The 21,103-nt window shown below is 40.0% G+C and overlaps 1 protein-coding gene and 1 long non-coding RNA gene across 5 annotated transcripts in view; one reads left to right on the top strand and one right to left on the bottom strand.

The window, feature by feature from the left end:
• LOC309610562 (uncharacterized protein) overlaps window positions 1-21,103 on the bottom strand; it is a 651,150-nt gene that overhangs the window by 93,516 nt on the left and 536,531 nt on the right. For 3 of the 4 annotated variants that reach the window (XR_014234018.1, XR_014234019.1, XR_014234020.1), the window contains exon 4: window positions 178-20,132. Coding sequence is in view for 1 of the 4 variants with exons in the window: in XM_082353620.1 (XP_082209746.1) it covers window positions 178-298 (121 nt within the window). In the remaining 3 variants the exon portion in view is untranslated. The remainder of the gene's footprint in view (window positions 1-177; window positions 20,133-21,103) is intronic. The other variant, XM_082353620.1, reaches the window with a different exon arrangement.
• Window positions 1-21,103, top strand: part of LOC309610579 — a 264,883-nt gene that overhangs the window by 145,328 nt on the left and 98,452 nt on the right. The gene's annotated exons all lie outside the window — the stretch shown is intronic.

Here is a 21,103-nt window from a genome sequence, read left to right as displayed (position 1 = left end):
TTAGAATCTACTGTGTGAGAAAGGTTACAGAAAACCTCTGTGACAGCCAACGATGCTCGTGCCAGTATAAGCAAAGATGAATGACACAAATGGTTCACTTGTGGGGAGACAGACAGGTAGACAGAATTTAAATTCAACATGGCAGGGGCTACACAAGTGTTCTGCATGGAAACTAACCTGTGGGGTCCAAGCAGGCTTCCTGGAGAGGGGATGTTCTCTTGGAAGCTGAGTCATGAAGGACTGGCTCCGTGAGGAGGATTGGCTTCCAGAGGAGGAGGGAGAAAGGCAGAGGAGGGTGCTGTACGAAAAGAACAGAGCATGAGCAAAGGCTGGAAGCGCTGAAGAGCCACGGGGAGTCTGGTGTGGCCAAAGCTAGAAGTGAGGAGTTGGAGAACAGACAAGGGTCATAAAGGGCCTCATAACTCACGCTAGGGAACCTGTCTTTTATCCCATAGGCAATGGGAAGTCACCAAATGGATTTTTCCTTTTTCTCCTCAGGAGTAACATGGTACGTTTTAGATGCATCATTCTCCCTTGTTATGTTAGAACAGTCCCAGAATTGTCTTCTGAGGAAATCGATTTTCTCACTCTTTTGAATGATGAAACTAACACATATACATTGTAGAAACTTTGGAAAGTGTACCAAAGCATAATCAATAATAGGATAAAAATTACACATAACCTCTTCTTTGCAGAGGTAAACATTAACAACTTGTGGGAACACATTCTTCCAGTCTTTTTTCTATCCATATTTTTAAATTGCTGAGATTACAAGTATATGGTATTTTGTTGTTGCTGTTTTTAAATTGATTTCATATCCATTTCCCTTGTTTCCGAAAATGGAGCCAATAAGAAGTTTCCTGACTGGTCGCCCTCCTGGTCTCCTCCCCTCCCAACCTCCATTCTATTCTCAACACAGAACCAAAGTAATCCTGTTAAAATGTACAGAAAACTATAAATAACAATGAGGAAAAAAGTTATATATACACTGGCAGCCTAGAGTCCCACTGTTGACACATTGGTGTATCTTTTCCTAGTCTTTTTTTCTGTGAATATTTTAAAATAGCTTAGGTTATGTGGAATATAGTCATTTTTTTCCCTTTTCTTTTAGCATAAGCCCAACTTTTAACAGGAAGTCAATTGTACAAACTAATATTTATAAAGTGTTTCCTAAAGCATTTGCCATTCCTACAATCCTCCAAATAATCTAGACCTCCCCACTCCTCCCCTGGCCCTGGGTCAAGAAAGTCCATCTTGGAGCAACAGAGTTGGTCTGAATTGTTTAAATCCACTGTAAAATTGTATCTTAAATTGTATTTTGGTGTTATGTTCTCAGCTTGTAAAAGAGATAGCATTTTTAATATGAAATTTACTGTCATGTTTGCTCTAAGGATGTTATTGAGGTCTTGTCTGCTACATCAGGCAATGTCTCCCTTAAGAGGTCTCAAGGGAAACATTCTTCTCATAGCTTATTGCTAAAAAAATGTTTTGCTTTTCTTTAACAGAGAGCATGAGTTTTAAGGAAACTTATTGACAATGCAAATCAGATCACTCAATGTATTCTCTTCTTTTTATCGGCAACTAGGAGATGAGAGCCGACGTTCTAGTGTATGAACCAGTCTATACTATATGGTATTGTGTAGTATACAGAACAATATTGCATTTTTTAAAAAAAATTTTATTACAGGCAATTTTGGTCCACACACTACACAATACCAACAGTATAAGTTTAATCTTTCAAAATCATCATTTAAACAGCCAAAGACTAAGAAATAAAATTTGAGTCAGTTGATTATTTTTCAAAATGTTCTCAGTGCACATTATCCTTAGTTCCCTTATTATAGCAAAATATACAAATACAGAAAACTACTTCATTTAACAAATAGTAGTGCTTTGTATAGTATCCACGGGAGTAGATACTAGCTCCCGTGTAGAACTTTAAGGCATACATTTGTGTCCTAAATTTTTATTTGGCTTTGTCTTATTCATTCTTATTTTCTATTTCCCCTGATCCCCTGATATATACATACACACACATATTTATACATGCACACACACATAGATACACAGGCATACCTCAGAGATATTGCAGGTTTGGTTCCAGACCACAGCAATAAAGTGAGTATCACAATAAAGCAAGTCATACTAATTTTTTGCTTCCCAGTGCATATAAAAGTTATGTTTATACTATACTATAGTCTATTAAGTGTGCAATAGCATTATGTCTAAAAATGTACATACTTTCATTTAAAGATATTTTATTGCTAAAAAATGCCTAAACAATTACAATAGTAACATCAAAGATCGCCGAGCACAGATCATCATAACAAATATAGTAACAATGAAAAAGTTTGAAATATTGCAAGAATTACCAAAATGTGACACAGAGACCCAAAGTGAGCAAATGCCGTTGCAGAAATGGCACTGATAGACTTCCTTGATGCTGAGCTGCCACAGACTTTCAATTTGTAAAAAACACAGTATATGTGAAGTGCAATAAAGTGAAATGCAACAAAATGAGGTATGCCTGTTCATACATATCTACATTTATATAAAGAATATCTATACGCATATATTTCCATGATGCACTATCTCTTATGGTATAGTGAATTTTACAACATTTTTGGAAGGAGAAAAGGTCTTGGTAAGCATATTGTCATACAGATGATTGGGCAGGACCAGTCTGGAGGCACAGACTCCAGTTAGAGAAGTATGGCAAAGTGACAGTTTGAGCTGAGGCCATGAATGTTCACATGGAGAGAAGGAAATAGAACTGAGATTTGTAAGGCAGAAACATCCCAACTTAATGACTGAGTAGTTGGGATGGAAAGAGAAATGACCTCAAGGTTTCTGGCTTAGACTATAGGGTTACCGATTGGGGCAGGGAGTGGTTTGGAAGGAAATGTGAAGCATTCATTTCTGAACACATTGATTTGAAGGAAACTGTCTAGGACAGCCAGATGGAGATGTTCAAGCTTTCTCTACCACTCCATTAATTTCCATGTATGTTCATTTGCTCTCATTATTTTTCTCTGCCTGAAATACAGCCACCTTTTCTTCTAATACTGACCACACTTGAGCCATCTTTCTGAGCCCAGTTCAGTTCCTACGCTTCCAAGAAGCATCTTTGCCCACATTCTTCTGACCTCTAATAGCACTTGTTGTCAGTATTATGTTTAGAGGAAAGACTTGAAGCCCCTCATATTGCTATTCCACTTGTTCAATCTCTTATCTCATAGGTCAATTCCATCTACTTACTCACTCAGCGAATATTTAGTGTGACCCATCCACACATCCTGCGCCAGGTGATGGGCACACAGTTGATTCAGGCATGGTTCCAGCCCTCAGACAGCTGGCTATCCGTCGGAAGAGAAGATAACACAAAATCAAGTCACTCTAGGCCTCTTGAAGGCACATGAGGTCCACCCTCTTCTTTACTGTTCCTCACGGTGGCTTGCTCAGGCTACACACAGAGCCTAACCTCAACAAATATCATATCAACCAGAAGATTATTGATTCAAGCTTGCAGAAGAGAAACTCCATAGCAAACCTTGGTGGATGAAATTTGATGTCCTTCTGGACCACCAAAATTTTCTTCTTATACAATGTGAGTCATGATAGCAAATAATGCAGGCTGTCCCTAAAATGTGGCTTTCATCTGCTTGGCCATGTTAGGTCTGCTCTGGCTGTGCTCACACCCCAAAAAGGCAAAATCTTATCTGGAGCTCTGACAGGACAGCAATTTTTTGCTCTTGCAGGGTGGACTTGATTTTTAACAGCAGCCTAGAGGAATTCCAGTCATGGCAGTAAAGACCCTTTCTGCTCAGATGCATGAGGCGTGAGAAGCAACTTAGTGGCAGAGTAGAAAGGAGTGAGCGGGGAGTTGGAAAGAGTTATCGTCAGGCTTTGGATCAGACCTTAACTAACTGCTTTGACTTGGGCAAGCTGCTCCCTCCTTCAGTGCCCTAATTCATAAAAGAAGGTGGCTAGAAAGGTGATATTTTTAGGACCCTTTGTGTTCTTCTCCGTCTGTTTTCTTTTGTGTGATTAAAAAAAAAAAAAATCTTCCAGAATGATACACACTCAGAGTGAGTTCTCTTGTGTACCAGTCATGTTGATGGGAAGATCTAGACACGGACTACCAGCTTTAGAAGTTAGGCAATATTTAGGTGTGTTGTTGAAAAGAGTTGTCTTGGAGAAATTTTTCCACCACATGAGAATGATTTATCAGAAACGGCCAATGACACACACTGGTTGAGGTGGTGTCCTGGAGTCTCCACACCTCCAGGTTGTTGCCCCTGAGGGCAAGGGCGGGGCTGAGAGTCCTCAGTGGGGCATAATGGGGGAAGCTCCGGGCCTGGACTTGCTACTGATGGGGCTCCGGACAAATTTTGAGATCTCTCTAGACCTCAGTCTTATTTTTCTTTTAACTTTTTATTTTATATTGGAGTATAGTTGATTAAAAATGTTGTGTTAGTTTCAGGTGCACAGCAAAGTGATTCAGTTGTACATATACATATAACCATTCTTTTTCAAATTCTTTTCCCATTTAGGTTGTTTCATAATATTGAGCAGAGTTCCCTGTGCTATACAGTGGGTCCTTGTTGATTATCCATTTTAAATTTAGCAGTGTGTACATGTCAATCCCAAACTCCCTAACCATTCCCCTTTTCACTTTAAAAATAAGGGTTTCTCTTCAATTTCTTGTCTAGCTCTAACATTTTATAAACTTTTGTGAACTGTGTGTGCATATGTGGGTACGTATGTGGTTTGCAGGAAATGCTTTGTGTAAAATTGTAAGCTTTTTTAGTTTTCATAATGACAATGTCTGACAGTTTCTAACATTCTGAAAACAAAGGACTTCTAGCTTTTCTTAGTGCACCATAGAATCGTGAAAAGCGCACAAGCTTTGAAGGCTAGGAGACCTGGATCCAAGTTCCACCACGGCCGCCTCTTACTGAGCAAGTCACTTCTGATTCACAAAGTTCGTGTTCCTCCTCCATAAACTGCACATTACATATCCCAGGTGTATGTTTTTGTTGTGATAAGTGACTGGTACAGGTATTGGCACAGTCTGTCTTTAACAGACGGTAACTCTTATACTGTAATGTCTGCAGGCGTAATGAAGACATTTGAGTTTGCTGATGAAATGACTAATGGATGAGCAGTGAAGTCATTTTTGGATTTATTCTAAGAAAGAATGAGTTAACATCTTCTTGATGTAGGAGGAAAAAAACAAATGCACAAACTCTATGGGCTCAGTTTCTTTGTTTATAAAATCAAGGGATGCACCAGATGATTTTTAAGGCCTCTCTCTATGAGTCTATAATTTTGGCTCATAAACTGGATCTGGATGTAATTCCAAAGCAATTCAAAGAGATAAATTCCAAAATGGGGTTTTAAGTATAGCAGCATCATAGCGATAAAGTGTGACTATTTTAGGGGACAATATTCATTTGGATGTATAATTCAAGTCAGGTGAAATTTATAATATGTATTGAATGCTTATTTTACTACATTCCAGTGCATTGGTAACATTTTGTGGTTCCACCTCAGACATGTGGGGAGAACAGGAAAAGATAGCAGAAAGAGACGAAGACAGTATGAGGTAGAAGTTTAGGACAAGAGCAAAGTGATCAGGCCAGGTTGTTTCTGTCTTCTCTTGGCTGGATGATGATTCGCTTTTATAGTTTGTCTTACTTTATGCAATGAATATATTGTTGAAAGTAGCTTAGAAGCATTTGTAAATCGAATCATGTCTTAAGTGTAACATAGCCGTGTTCTACTGAAAACACTTCCATGATAAAACTTTTTGTAAAAAGAGATATTATTCTCTAATTCTAAATCTATATTGGATCTGTTTAAAGGAAAGTTCAACTCTAGTTCTTTTCCTGGAGAGGAAAAGTGATGTCAAGCTACCCTGATGAGGTCCCGTTGTGGGAACAGCTTGTCTGGCCTCCTGGGCTCTCTGGGGAAAGTAAATGGAGAGAAAGAATAGACACATATTCCAGAACTGGACTTTGAATGGGCCTTTGGCCAAACTTGGCCCAATTTCTCAACTGAGAGAGACCGCTGACCAAAACTGAATGCTGACTCAAAGCCAAGTTGCTTTGGACACATTGTCCTCTGCCAGGCAAGCCCAGCGCCCTTTCCCTGAGGTACTTACCCAGCCAGGGGAAGGAAATGCCGGGACAAGCAGCTTCACTCTTTCCCCTTCTACTGCCTGGTTCCAGCTTTTGTGTAGCTCTTACAATTAGGGGAGGGGGAAGAGAGGGGAGGAAAAGACTGGCAAGTGGAAGGAGAGGCAATAGGGCCACCCATGAAGATGCAGGGCTTACAGAAAGCCAGAAAAACCAGGAGGGAGTTATTGGGGAAGAAGAAAATTTGAACAAACTTGGGCACTAAGGAAAAATGAGGAAAGCGTTCAAGGAAACCACATGAACATGATGGAAAAGAAGGAGGAAGGGAAGAATCCCAGGATGGAACGCGAGCTGGGAAGAGACACAGAGGAGGGTGGATCAAGCTGAGAGCAACTCCAGGTGCTAATCCAGACCCTAAGCTCAAACCTTCTTGATTTAGAAAAATGTTCTGTGATTAACCCTTCAATGTGAAGCCCAGTGTGTAGGAATTTCCTTTAACTGTAGCTTCTTTATATATTTCTGGAATGACAAGGAATTTAGGCATGACAGCTTATTTTCCAGAAAAATTCATGGTAGGACTTCTAACTCTGCAGAGGCTGCATTTGCAGAAATTATAGCAGGAATGGCATACTAAAATGTTGGTCGGGGTTGAAGAGGAGGAGGTTTACTACTCAAAATTTAGGTTGGTGTTCAATTTGAAATCACTGCTTTAGATTCAGTATAACTGTAAGCAATTTTTGAACTGTATTACTGGGATACCAGGGTTCCAGTATCCGACATGCCCTGTCCTGGGAAAACCACAAACACACAGGACTCACGGATAATTCCAGTGTCCACTTTACTACTCCATGTGTAGCTATGTGACAGAGTAAGGTCGTTTGTACAGATCTTAGTTCTTTTTGCAGTACCCGTCTTCCTGGAGGTAGACTCGTCAGGCAGAAGAAACAAAGAGGAGCAGAATCAAGTGGTTTAAGCAACCCACACATTACGGAAGCCACCTTTGGGAGATAACCAAAGGTGAGAGTCAACATACTCAACTGCTAAGTCACAGGACCAACCAATCAGATTCGACCCTGTACATAAACAGCCCCTATCAGCCCCAGAGATAACACTCCCATAGCAGCTGATCCTTCTTCACAGAGGTATTTGCACACTTGCAACTATGTAGCTAATCATTTGCTATTGTTTGTTCAATATCTGTCTTCCTCTCCAGACTGCCAGCCTATTGAGGGGTTTCCCGAGGTCCTCAATACATCTCTGTGATCAGACTGCAAATACCATACCAGTGACACAGGTAGAAAAGACCTCACCTCGCTGTATTGTGGCTAACTTAAACAGTGGCCCAGAATCGTGGAAAAGTCCTTGAAATCAGGGCAGCAGCTGTGCTCATGCCCCAGCTCTGCTACTGACTTGTTGTGTGACTCTAGTCAGGTCACTTCCCCCTCTCTATCTCTGACTCCTTTGCTAGGAAATGACAGGATTGGATTCGATGACTTCTGAGGCCAATTCCAGCTCGAACAGTCTGCGACTTAGCTTGCTTATAAAGTGGACAGGGGAGGTTTGTTTGTGACCAGAACGATATATTAGGAACTGATAAAAGCTGCCAAGTACCACTTAGAGAAAAAAATAGGAACAGGATTTTGTATGAAATATGCTTGGGTTGCACGATGCAAATGTTTCTTTTGTGAGAGAGGAAGGCCATAGGATATGATTACTTGATCCGCCACTAAGCTTCCTGGGCAGCTCTGGCCAAGTTCAAGATACCTGTCACTCGTGTTCAAGGTCCACTGCCTACTGACTTGTCACACTGTTGAATTATGGTCGAGTTGAAGTCCAAAAGGGGAAATATTTTGCAATCTAGAGTTGGACCCTGGAGCTATACGATCATGATTACCAATACAGATTTTCCCAGAAACATTCAGGGCCATACTGAGGAGTCCTCACATTTCTCTGTGTGATTTTGTGAGCTTACTCTGCTAGTGGTGCTGTGGTTCCATGAACATTTTCCTGAACGAGCAAGTGAAAAAATTTCCCTTTGCCTCTTCTTGAACCATTTCTTTTCTTTAATTATGCATGAAATGAATTTTTAAACAAGACTTTTTTGATAGCTCAGTTTACAAAGCACTTTAGAAATAAGGTCATATTTGTCTTCACAGGAAGAGTCATCCGTGTATTGAGCCAGAGGAGAATAAGCCCAGAGCTTCCTGAATCTTAACACAGATGCTGTTTTGACTGTCACTGAGTTCTAAAACTCCCACCATCCTCAGAGAGTTCTTCTTTGTCGGGGTGTTGGCACACTTGCAATTATGTACCTAATCATTTATGATAATGGTGATTATAACACGATGTGTTCAAAGATCCCTGGATAGACATTTAAAAGGCCCAGCTTTTCCACCAGGTGGTGTATGAGCCTGAGCGAGTCCCTGCCTCCCTGAGCCTCAATTTGCCCCCCTGTGAACTATTCAGCTGGGCATCCAAAGCTCTGGGTTCTACAGGGAGCATCTGAGGTCCAGGTGGGAGATGGGTGGGAGGAGAAGAACCTAGAGAGAGAGGGGGTCCTGGGCTTCCATAGCTGGAGCTCTATTTATCCTTTGTACACGTTCAGAGTCTACATAAAGTTTCACTGAGGAAAGGACTCTGCTGCTTACAAAGAGTTTGAAAAGCACAGGATTTGATGACCTCTAAACATACTCTCAGTTCTAAAAAATGTCTTCTGAGTTCATGTTCATGTACACTTGGGAACCCAGATACATACACACTTACTGACACACCCTCCACAGCACAAAAAACAAGACTGCATAACATCCCAAGGCTCATGTTGAAAAAGAATCATATGCAATTTTCTTTTCATGCCCTATCTTCCCCCAAAGGCAGCCCCCAGGTGCTGCTAGGAGTTAGGGAAACACTGCATGTGACTGAGTCTTCAGCTAAAAACCAAGTCAGTTACAGGTGGAGCTTTAACTTTTCGAAGGGAAGCCTAGAGCTCATCTGTCTATCCCTTAACTTTATACATGAGGAATTTAGGGCTTGGAGTGACTTGCCCAAGGTCATGTAACCAGTTAGTGGTGGAGCTGCTATTACAGGCCAAGTCTCTATGTCCCAACCCAGTGTCCTTCCCAGCACGCCATGCTCTTGGAAAGGGATGGGACTACAAATGGGATATTTGGATATCCTGTATTGATGATCCAAAAATAAAAATATTCCCCATCCACCTCTGTGGTATGGGTTGATCTTTAGATCTACTAAGACCTCAAAAAAATATATTGCATGTGTACACACACACACATACACACACACACACACACGTCCTCTGCCAAGGGGATAAGGGGTAATGAAAAATCCTTGGCAAGTGGATACTTCAAAGCTTCAGAGGGTTTATCTGAATAAGACTCTGAATAGAGTGCAATGTTTTATGAGTTCTCCTAATCCCCAGTAAATGTGCCTTGCCGAATAAGCAGAAACATTTTTAATGACTGCTAGAGAGCTATAGACACAGATCTGTGGCTAGAGCTGGGTTTCCTGGGACATTTAGTCTCCTGCATTACAAGCCTGGAGAAAGAATTTGTATCTGGTTCTGAGCTAATGAATTTAGAGAGCCCAAGGCTTTTCCCTCTGAAGGTTGGTGGTCAGTTACTCTTTATTCAGTGCAAACAACCACTACTTCTACCACCACTCCCTCCACCATTAAGAACATCCTTTCAGCTCATTTTAGCCTCACAATATCCCTGGGAGGGATGTCATATATGAGTCCAGAACCCCTTCTCCAGGTGGGAAGTGGGTGATGGGCCAGCACCTGAGATGGGTCCAGTGTAGTTTGTTGAGTTCAAGCCAGGAGGACGTCCCATTTCTGGGGAAGTCAAGAGGAGTCAAGCCAAGGTATGGGACACTAGAGTTCTAGAGAGACAAAGATCTAAGGCCATGTGGTTCAAGATTCACGGAAGGAGACTGACAGCAAGCTGAGAGCATGAAGCTGAGGGGCTGTGAGGGCAGTAGAGCTAGGAGGTCAATTTGAAGCTCTCCCAGCCTTGCTCTGTTGCTTCCCTGCCTCTCCTGCTTCTGGGGCCTCTGGACAATTCCATCTCAGGCAGCAGCTTCAATAGGGTTGGAATTGTAAAAATGTGTCCAGTCATTTAGAGCTTACACCCAGTGGGTAGATGAGCAAAATGGGGCATTTTCATGGCAGGCAAGGCTTCAAGCTCTCGGCTACAAATTCAAGAACTGTGGCTTTCTGAGGTCTGTTTCAGGGCTCACACTGGGTCTCTTAAACTCAGCCTCTCTCTGCAGCAGCTCCACGTTGGTGGAGTTCATGTCATGTCCTCAGTCTCATACCCCTCTTGACAATTAAAACTCCTTTTCAGGAGATGGGAGTTTTAATTGTTACTTAACCACTGTGTAGACTGAAATGCCAAAGCACATCTAGCATGGTTTAACAAAACCTATCAAAGAGCACAGGGTAAGAGAAGGTACCAAATACAGAGAGTGAAGCTAAGTGAAATAGAATTGCTGTTGCCTCTACCTTCTGCAACAAAGGAAACAAAACAGGAATTAGGAAAAGTCAAGGTTAGGTTGGGCATGGCCTCTCCCAAGGCTAAATCTGCAGAAAATTGCTGAATGGTGGAACGAAAATTTAGGAAGGAGAAAGATACACTTTTAAAAATATAATAAGTTCCAAAAGTGATTCATGCAGGATATCTGATTATTTTAGTGGAAATTTAAAAGGAAAATCAGAAAAATTACAATATCTTTCTACCTGAAGTGAAAATAACCTGTGTCCTTTCTTCCAACCTCTCAGGTATGGTAAGTCTTTATTCCACAAAATGGGGAATTTTGGCTCATATTCCATGCTGAAAGCTTGAAGATTTTCATGGCAAGAAGAAGTTGTGGGAAGACACATGGCATAAGAATAAAAGGCAAACTTACCCCAGGAATAAGAAGAGAGGCAGGGACTGCAGAGGGGAAGAGAAAAGAGAGCACTGAGAGAGGTGGAGGGGATCCACATAGAACACTTTTATCAGCCAAGGAGCATTCACATGAGGATTCCCTGAAAGGCAGTAAGGCTCCACACCTAGATACGGAGCAAGAAGAATACTGAGATAGACAGAGACTGCATCCAGCTTTCCACTCCTCCCCACAACTCTCTAAAGTCTAACATTGAGCACTTCCGAGAAGTTCTGAGTTTGTGATCCCTTGGACCAGCCGTCTACATTATGATAACTAGGTTATACCTAAGATATTTTCATTATGCGTCTTAGGGGGCCTTGGGAAAGTATCTCTTTTATTAAGAGAGGAATCCAGAAGGATTTGGTAGATGTTCTGTAGTGAAGTTCACGTACTGAGCATATGCTCCAAGGTCGCCTACTTGTTCTGCAGAGTCATGTGGCTTTATTTTGGGTTTGGAAGGTGGAAACACTGATATTATGTCAATTGTATTAGGTATTTATTACTGTGTAGCAAATTTTAAAATGTAACCCAACTCTATGCTGTCTACAAGAAACTAATTTTAAATATAATGATACAGTGGGGTTGAAAGTGAAATAAGATATACCATGCAGATGCTAATCAGAAGTGGCTATATTACTATCAGATAAAGTAGACTTCAGAACAAAGAACACTACCAGAGATAGAGAGGGGCATTATGCAAGAATGAAAGAATCAGTTCATCAAGAAGACATAGCAATCCTAAGTGTGTGTGCACCAAACAACAGAACTGCAAAATATGTGAAGCAAAAACCAATAAAACAGAAAGGAGAAATAGACAAGTCCACAGTTATAGTTGGAGACTTTAACACTTCTTTCTCTCTCAACAATTGATAGAACAACTAGACAGAAAATTAGCAAGAATATAAAAGAAGTCAACAACACCACCAAACAACAGGATCTAATTGACATTTATAGAATACCACCCAGAAGCAAAATACACATTCTTTTCAAGTCCCTAAGTAACAGACAGACAATTCCTTGGACATAAAACAAAACTCAAAAAATTTAGAAGAGTTGAAATTATAAAGACTGTGTTCTCTGACCACAATGGAATCAAGCTATTAATTAATAACAGAAAGATAACAAGAAAATCTCCAAACACTTGGGAATTAAAAAACACTAATATAAATAACTGTAAATAATGCATGGATCAAAGAGGAAGTTTCAAGATAAATTAAAAAATACTTTCAATTGAACGAAAACAAAAATACAACATGATAAAATTTGTGGGACACTCCTAAAGCAGTGCCGAGAGTGAAATTTATAGCACTAAATACATGATTATAAAAGAGGATAGGTCTCAAATCAATCATCTAAGCCCCCACTTCAAAATTTATAAGAATAGAACTAATAAATAAATTCAGTAAAGTCACAGGATACAAAATAAATATACAGAAATCTGTGGCATTTCTATACACTAATAACAAACTATCAGAGAAATTAAGAAAAAAATCCCATTTACAATTGCATCAAAAAGAATAAAATACCTAGGAATAAATTTAACCAACGAGAGGAAAGACCTTACAGAGAAAACCATAAGACACTAAGGAAAGAAATCAAAGAAGACAGAAATAAATAGAAAGATATTCCATGTTCATGGATTGGAAGAATTAATATTGTTATAATTTTCATACTCCACAAAGCAATCTTCAGATTCAATGCAATTTCTATCATAATTCCAATGGCATATGTCACAGAACTAGAACAAATAATTTTAAAATTTGTATGGAACCACAAAAGATCCCAAATAGCCAAAATACCCTTGAGAAAGAAAAATAAAGCTGAAGGTATCAGGCTCCCTGATTTCAAACTATACTACAAAGCTATAGTAATCAAAACAGTATGGTACTGGCATTAAAAAAAGACACACAGATCAATGGAACAGAATTGACAGCTCAGAAATAAACCCACATATATATGACCAACTAATTTTTGATAAAGGAGCAAAGACCATACAATGGGGAAAAGAATAATCTCTTCAATAAATAGTGTCGGGGAAACTGGACAGCCACATGCAAAAGAATGAAGCTAGATCACTATCTTACACCATATACAAAAGTTAACTCAAAATGGATTAAAGACTTCAATGTAAGACCTAAAATCATAAAATTTATATTGAGGGCAAAGGAATTAGAAGAGCTAAAATAATTTTGAAAAGAAGAATAAAGTGGGAGAATTCAGTCCACTCTATTTCAAGACTTATTATATAGTTATACTAATAAAGACTATGGTATTGGTGGAGGAATAGACACATAGATCAATGGGATGAACAGAGAACCCCCATATTAATCCCCACAAATGTACCCAACTGATTTTTGACAAAGGTGCAAAAGCAATTCAATGGAGGAAAGATAGCTTTTCAATAAATGGTGCTGGAACAATTGGACATAGGCAAAAAAATTAACTTTGACTTAAGTCTTCACCTTAGACAGAAAATTAACACAATCTCAATCACAGGCTTAAAAGCAAAACATAAATCTACCAACTCAGGAAAAAAATAGGAGAAGCTTTTGGGGATCTAGGGCTAGGCAGAGTTCTTAGACTTGATGCCAAAAATATGATCCATAAAAGAAAAAATTAAGTTAGATCATATCAAAATATAAAAATTTTGCTCTGTGAAAGACTCTCTTCAGAGGATGAAAAGGCAAGCGACAGACTGGAAGAAAAAATTTGCAAACCACATATCTGACAAAGGACTAGTATGTCGAAAATATTTTTAAATTCTCAAAATTCAGCAGTTAAAAAAATCAAACAAATCCAAGTAGAAAATGGGCAAAAACTATGAAGAGACATTACACAGAAAAGGATATACAGATGGCATCATTTGCCAACAGAGAACTGCAAATTAAACTACACTGAGATATCACTAATACACATATCAGAATGGATAAAAATGTTTAAAAAGTGAAACACCATATGCTGGTGAGAATGCAGAGAATGGGGATCACTCATTCATTTTTGGTGCAAATGTAAAATGGTCACTCTGGAAAATAGATTGACAGTTTAAAAAAAAAAAAAACTGAAACATACAACCCAGCAATAGCACTCCTGAGCATTTATCCCAGAGAAATAAAGGCTTATGTCCACACAAAAACCTGTACATGAATGTTTATAGCAGCTTTATTTGTAATAGCCCAAAATTGGAAATAACCCAGATGCTCCTCAATGAGTGAATTGTTAAACAAACCATTAAATCCATACCGTGGAATGTTTCTCAGTAATGAAAGGAACAAACTACTGATGCAACAACCTGCAGGAATCTCTAAAGAATTATGCTGAGTGAAAAAAAGCCAATCCCCAAACGTTACATACTTTATTATTCCATTTATATAACATTCCTAAAATAACAAAGTTATAGAAATGGGAACAGGTTAATTACTGCCAGGGGTTAAGGAGTGGATAAAGACAGAAGAGAAATCAGTACAGCTATAAAAGGGCAACCTGAAAGATCCTTTGGTGACATTTTCTGTATCTTGACTGAATCTATGTCAATATCCTGATTGTAATGTTGTACTACAGTTTTCCAAGATGTTACCATTAAGAGAAACTTAGGTAAAGGGTACATGGGATCTCTCTGTATTATTTCTTACTGTTGCATGTGAATTTGCAATTATCTCAAACTAAAAAGTTTATTTAAAACAAGTCAATTTCATTTATAATAGTACCAAAAAACCCCATAAAACGCTTAAGAATAAACTTAATGAAAGGCAGGGAAGACTTTTACACTGAAAACTACCAAATGTTACTTAGAGAAATTAAAGAAGACCTAAGTAAATGAAGAAATATATCATGTTCATGGATAAGAAGACTTAATATTGTTAAGATATCAATTCTTCTGAACTTGATTCATAAATTCAATGCAACCCCAACCATAATACAAGCTGATTCTAAAATGTATACAGGGACTTCCTTGGTGGCACAGTGGTTAAAAATCTGCCTACCAATGTAGGGGACATGGGTTCGAGCCCTGGTCCAGGAAGATCCCACATGCCGTGGAGCAACTAAACCCGTGTGCCACAACTACTGAGCCTGCACTCTAGAGCCTGCAATCCACAACTACTGAGCCCGTGCGCCACTACTACTGAAGCCCGCGAACCTAGATCCCATGCTCCGCAATAAGAGAAGCCACTGCAATGAGAAGCCCACACACCACAACGAAGAGTAACCCCTGCTCGAGGCAACTAGAGAAAGCCCGCATGCAGCAACGAAGACCCAACGCAGCCAAAAATAAATAAACAAATAAATAAATTTAAAAATCAAATAAAATGTATACAGAAATTCAAAGAAACAGAATAGCCAAAACAATTTTGGAAAAAACCCAACAATATCTGAAGACCGATTTCAAGTCTTACTGTAAAACTCATATAATCAAGACAATGTACCATTAGTGCTAAAATGGACACATAGATTCATGGAACATAATAGTATGTCCAAAAGTGGATCCACGTATATGGTCAATTGACTTCTGAAAAAGGTGCCTGTGTAATTCAATGGAAAGAGAGAATATTGATGGAAATGTTCTGCATCTTGATTGTGGTGGTAGTTACGTGGGTATATAAGTTTGTCAAAACCCATTGTACACTTCAAGTGGATGGAACTGATTGAATGTAAATCATTCTATGTAAATGAGCATGGGCCCCGAACTCACATCATATAGAAAAATTAATTTGAAATGGATCATAGACCTAAATGTAAATGCCAAACTATAAAACTTCCAGGAAAAAAAATAACAGGAGGAAATCTTTACAACTTTGGTGCAGGCAGATATTTTGAGATATAGAAATCCCTAATCATAAAAGAAAAAAATGGATAAATTTGACTTTCCCAAAATAAACCTTTCTCCTCTTAAATCAGTGATTTGTAATCCTGGCAGCACATTTGAGTCATCTGGAGAGTGTCAAAATAAAACACCTATTCCATATTAGTTGAATCATAATACTTTCTTGAGAAACAATGATTTAAAGTATGTCTTTGACTCTATTTTCAAAACATAAGCACAAACATATCTCATGTACAGCTTATGTTTCCTTACATCTCTAACATATGATATACTTTTCTATTTGTATATGAATGTATAAATGGAGAGAGTATATTGCATATACATAAATTAATTTATTCAACTTGCATCCTTGATTATGTAGCAGGGTCTGTGTTAGATGCATGGTTACACAAAGAACTCAGACCATCCCCGATCAGAATTACATGGGAGTCAATATTATAGGTGTGATAAAAGTTGTGTGAATATATGGAGTAAGGTGGGGACACAAAGGGATAGATTCCACCTGGTGTGGGTGCCAAGGAGAGGAGTCAGAAGAAGGGCTTTCATCTGAATCACTTCTTGAAAGATGATTAGGTGTGGTCAGCTGTCCTGAGACACCTAGAGTGACCACACCCTTCACATGCACTTTTGTGCATATAGAGGCAGCATATATACTTTTCAATATTCCAAGTAGCCAGGTCTACCTTGTAGTTGGGGAGCTTAAGGGAAAAAACTCCACTGTACCTTCAAATCAGTTCTATCTCTTATCTCAGGAGATCCTGGGAGGGAAGAAGAACCTTTTCCAACTGCCTTCCTTGTACCTCTATTCTCTTTTCCCTGCCAGTGAGCACCAACAGTCAGGGAGTTTCCAACTCTAGTGAAGTCAGGACAGAATTTCTGATAAACGGCCATTTAAATTTTTTTTAATAATAATGTGTTAGTTTTCTTTTTTTAAGATTTATTTATTATTTATTTATTTACTTTATTATTTTTTTTTCCCACCGCATCAGGTCTCAGTTGCGGAACGTGGGATCGTTGTTGAGGCATGTGGGATCTTTCGTTGCAGCACATGGGCTCTTTGTTGTGGTGCGCGGGCTTCTCTCTAGTTGTGGCAGTGGGTTTTCTCTTCTCTAGTTGTGGCACGCAGCTCCAGGGAGCGTGGGTCTGTAGTTGTGGTGTGCGGGTTACAGAGCGCTTGGGCTCTGTAGTTTGTGGCATGCAGGCTCTAGTTGAGACGCATGAGCTCAGTAGTTGTGGCACACGGGCTTACTTGCCCCGTGGCGTGTGGGATCCTAGTTCCCTGACCAGGGATCGAACCCGTGTCCCCTGCATTGCAAGGTGGATGCTTTACCGCTGGACCACCAGAGAAGTCCCAAGTAAGTTCTTTATTAACCTTTTCCTCTGAGTTCTAGCTCTTATCCTCTGACGTGTTTCCTACAAGCTTCTGTCAAACTCATTAGCCAGGTTAGTTGGAATATACTGTTTCATACTGTGTGTCCTTTTTTTTTTTGCTTTTAGAGAATAGGACTCTGTTATACAACTCCTCCATCTCCACAGAAATACAGATAGCCAAAAGGGGGCTTATTTACTTTTTGTGTTGCTATCAGCATATTTGGGAAAATATTCCATAGATAAACTGAATTCAGGACATTGGGGCATTTGATGGGAGGGAACTATCTATAAAAAGAGTGATTTTGTACAAATAGCAACTGTGAAGGGAAAAAGATGATATCCATGGATACTGATTCATATCCCCAGGGTAAGATATATATCTGTTTATCCACTGAATCAAACAAATAAACATACATGTGTTACAAGGCTCCTTCTTGTACTCTGCCTGAGGAGAAGGGAGGCCTGTGATCCCTTTCTGTAGACTCCCAGTCACTCCTGAGAAACACACCCACATCATGTTTACATATCACAGCCTTCTCACTACTTCACCAAATGCCTCCTGGCCTTTGCTCAGTGAGCCAGTCGGGCTCCCAGAAAATCCCTCATTCTTTCCCAACTGTGCCTCCCCCGACAGATGTTCTATATCAAGAACACCAAGTCCTGCCCTGAGGTCTTAGCCAGCAAAAACTGACGAGTGGCCCTTGCCTTTGGGAGATGATGTAATGCGTTGTGGAGATGCATGCTACAATCTCCCCTCAAAGGCGGAAGACGGCGTGGACTCACAGGGGGCAGGGGCAGGGGAATTGGGTGGGCCATCCCTCTCTCTTATGACAAATGGCTACAGTATGTAAGCCAGCCTGGGAGAACGTCTCTTATCCCAGGCATCTCCAGGAGTGGATTCCACAGCTCTTTGACTAACAATCTAGTTCCCAATACCTCCTGTTTGCAGGACATTCTTCTTCTTAGGATAATGCTGCAGGGAGAGCCAGTGTTCTCTGCTGTGTTCAGCAGTGCTCCCAGCATGGTCCCACCATCTGTGCAGAAGCAAGGTCTCCCATGTCTACAGGGTCCTCTGGTAAGTTGAAAGATGTGTCAGAACCCAGCAGTCCAGGAGAAAATGCTCTGAGCAGCATAAAGTCCCAAAGCCAAGCATAAAGTCCTTCTACACGATTACATGATAGGACAGCCCTCGAGGCCCTCACTTACTTTATGTTCACTCACACATTCATTTACACAAACAACACGATGAGCCCTCTGATTTCTGAGCCCACAGCAAACAGAAGTCCTCAATTCTCAGGGGATCCTGGAGCCACAGAGACAGGCCTAGTGACATTGCCTAGAATGTACTAGATGCTCAATGCAAATTTATTGAACAAAGGCATCTAAAAAGACGCAGTTAACAGCAAGAGAAGACCCCCCAAACCCACCCAATTTGTTAAAATGAATGCTCTCATGCCTTGGGTCTCTTAGGACAAGGAAAAGATCCCTAAATTGCAAACTGCCTGCTCAGTGTTAGGTACTTAATTTATTATCTCATTTACTTACACAGCCATCCTGTGAGGTATTCAGAACACCATTTCACAGACAAGGAAATGGAAACACAGAGAAGTGGAGTCCTTCAGCCAGTAAGGGGTAAGGCCTCCATCCCAGCTTGGATCTGCCTCTCAACCATAATTTACTACCTTGTTTGAATTGTTACCTATAACTGAGCTCCTCCTCTTCTCCTTCCTGGACACCTATCCCCCTGCGTTGTTTTAACAGATGCCTGACTTCTCTGTTTCTAGTCTGCCCACCATCCCATTCATCATTTTTCAGGTTTTCCCTGAGTAATCTTTATCAAAACCAATGCAGATCACACCACTCCCTGTTAGAAACCTCAGCTGCCCCTCCTTGGTATGGCACCCAAAGCCCTTGGTAAGCTGACCCCAGTTTGCCCTTCCAGAGCCACCTCTGCCACGTCCCACAGCACTGCCCATGCCCTGGCCCATTTCCGGTTCTCTAAACGTACCTTATGCTTTCTTCACTCCACTTCATCGGCTGCGAAGCTCTTCCTCCTCCTCTCAACCCGAGAAATATCACCCAGCCATCCACCACCACCCCATCACCAACACCACCTTCCTCCCCTACCATCAAGGTCCACTTTTGTCGTCTTATCTGTGACGTCCTCCTGAACTCACGTGGAACAGCCGCTGCATCAAATTCCCTCAACACAGCATATTTATTGGATGTATTAAGCTTAGTGTTCAGTACGTTTTTTTCCTTCTAAGCTTACAATTTCTATCTGTTAGGGATTTTGATTAATTTAGTCCCAATTCCTAGCATAGAGCCAGATACATAGACAAATTAATAGTGACAAACAAATGAGAGAAAACAGTCAATGCTCATGGACTGAGTTATCAGGTTAAATGGAGGTTAGAAACACTGTTTAAGAATTCTGAGAGTGTGCAATTTATTTTAAAATTATTTATGTTCACACACATTTGCATTTGTGAAAAGTGTTGTGCCTAGAAGAGGTCAATTTCAGTAAAATGGAAATACACTTCTCTAGAACACCTCATTTCATCTCAGTTCCAGATGAATGAAGACATTATTTTAAACAATAATGTGCAATTTTAAAGAAACTCTAGGCCCTGGTCCACAGCATTGGTTCATAGGTGATCTCTAAATAACCAGAAAGATAGAGTTTACATACATATATATAAATTCTATGTATACCTCTTTGGCGATCATCTCAGTCAGCAATGTGGATTTATTGGGATGGTCCCACGCTGGAGTCAGGCAGGCTGAAGGACACGTGACCTGGGCTGACTGGCTCTTTGATGTCCACCTGCACATTGTGGCTTACGGCTCAGTTTCCTCTGCTATAGAAAGGACACAACATTGCCTAGCACACAGGATGGTATTAAAGCAACACAATTAAAACCCTTGGGATTAAGATCCCATTAAATTTGAATATGGACAGGATCTCAGGTGAAGTTACTTTCGTACTATTCATAAAAGAAAAGGTTTAGAAAATCAAGAACCATATAAACCACATTGATGGGAGGAGGAGTGTGAAAATATCTAAGCAAGTAAACTGTCTTTAAGCCACATCAAACATCAGAAAAGCATTTATTTGCATGTAGATGAATGATATGACTGCCTCTACCTGGAACTATTTTTCTCTTTCTCCTTTTTTCTAACTTTTACTTACACTTGAAGTCATGCCTTAACTGTCACAAGTCTCCACTGACCCCTAGATTAAGTGACTCATTCGTATTATATATTCTTAGACTACCCTACGTCCTCCATTATTTTAATTGCTTGTTTACTATCTGTCTTCCATGCTAGGCAGCAAATTCCACAGGAACAGTAGCAACGATGTCCTTAGCACTTAGCACAGTCCCTGGCACACTGCCAAAAGATATTTATTAAGTGAATGTGTGAACGAATTGGTGATACACTAACTACAAATCACAGGTTTCTCTAAGAAACTTTTTCTGAACAAGTCACTAAATGGAAATAACATTCACCTCTTTAACTTTCTTTCTCCCTTTCTCCTTTCTTTCTTCCTTCTTTTCTTCCTTCCTTTCTTTCTTTCTTTCTTTCTTTCTTTCTTTCTTTCTTTCTTTCTTCCTTCCTTCCTTTCTAACAACTATTTATTAGATGCTTACTTTACATCAGCCTCTGTAAGGTAATAAAGTAGACACATTTCTCTGCCCAAAGCAACTCATTGCAACCTGTTCATGTGCATACAGAACCCCCATAATGCTTTGCAGCACTTATCTATTAACATATTGGTCTCCACAGCTAGGCTGTAAGCATCTAGAACTCAAAGTTGGGGTCTTGTTCA

Source organism: Balaenoptera borealis (genome assembly GCF_965194805.1).
Source record: "Balaenoptera borealis genome assembly, chromosome: 14".
Lineage (NCBI taxonomy): Eukaryota > Metazoa > Chordata > Mammalia > Artiodactyla > Balaenopteridae > Balaenoptera > Balaenoptera borealis.
This window is presented reverse-complemented; position numbering and strand designations above follow the sequence as displayed.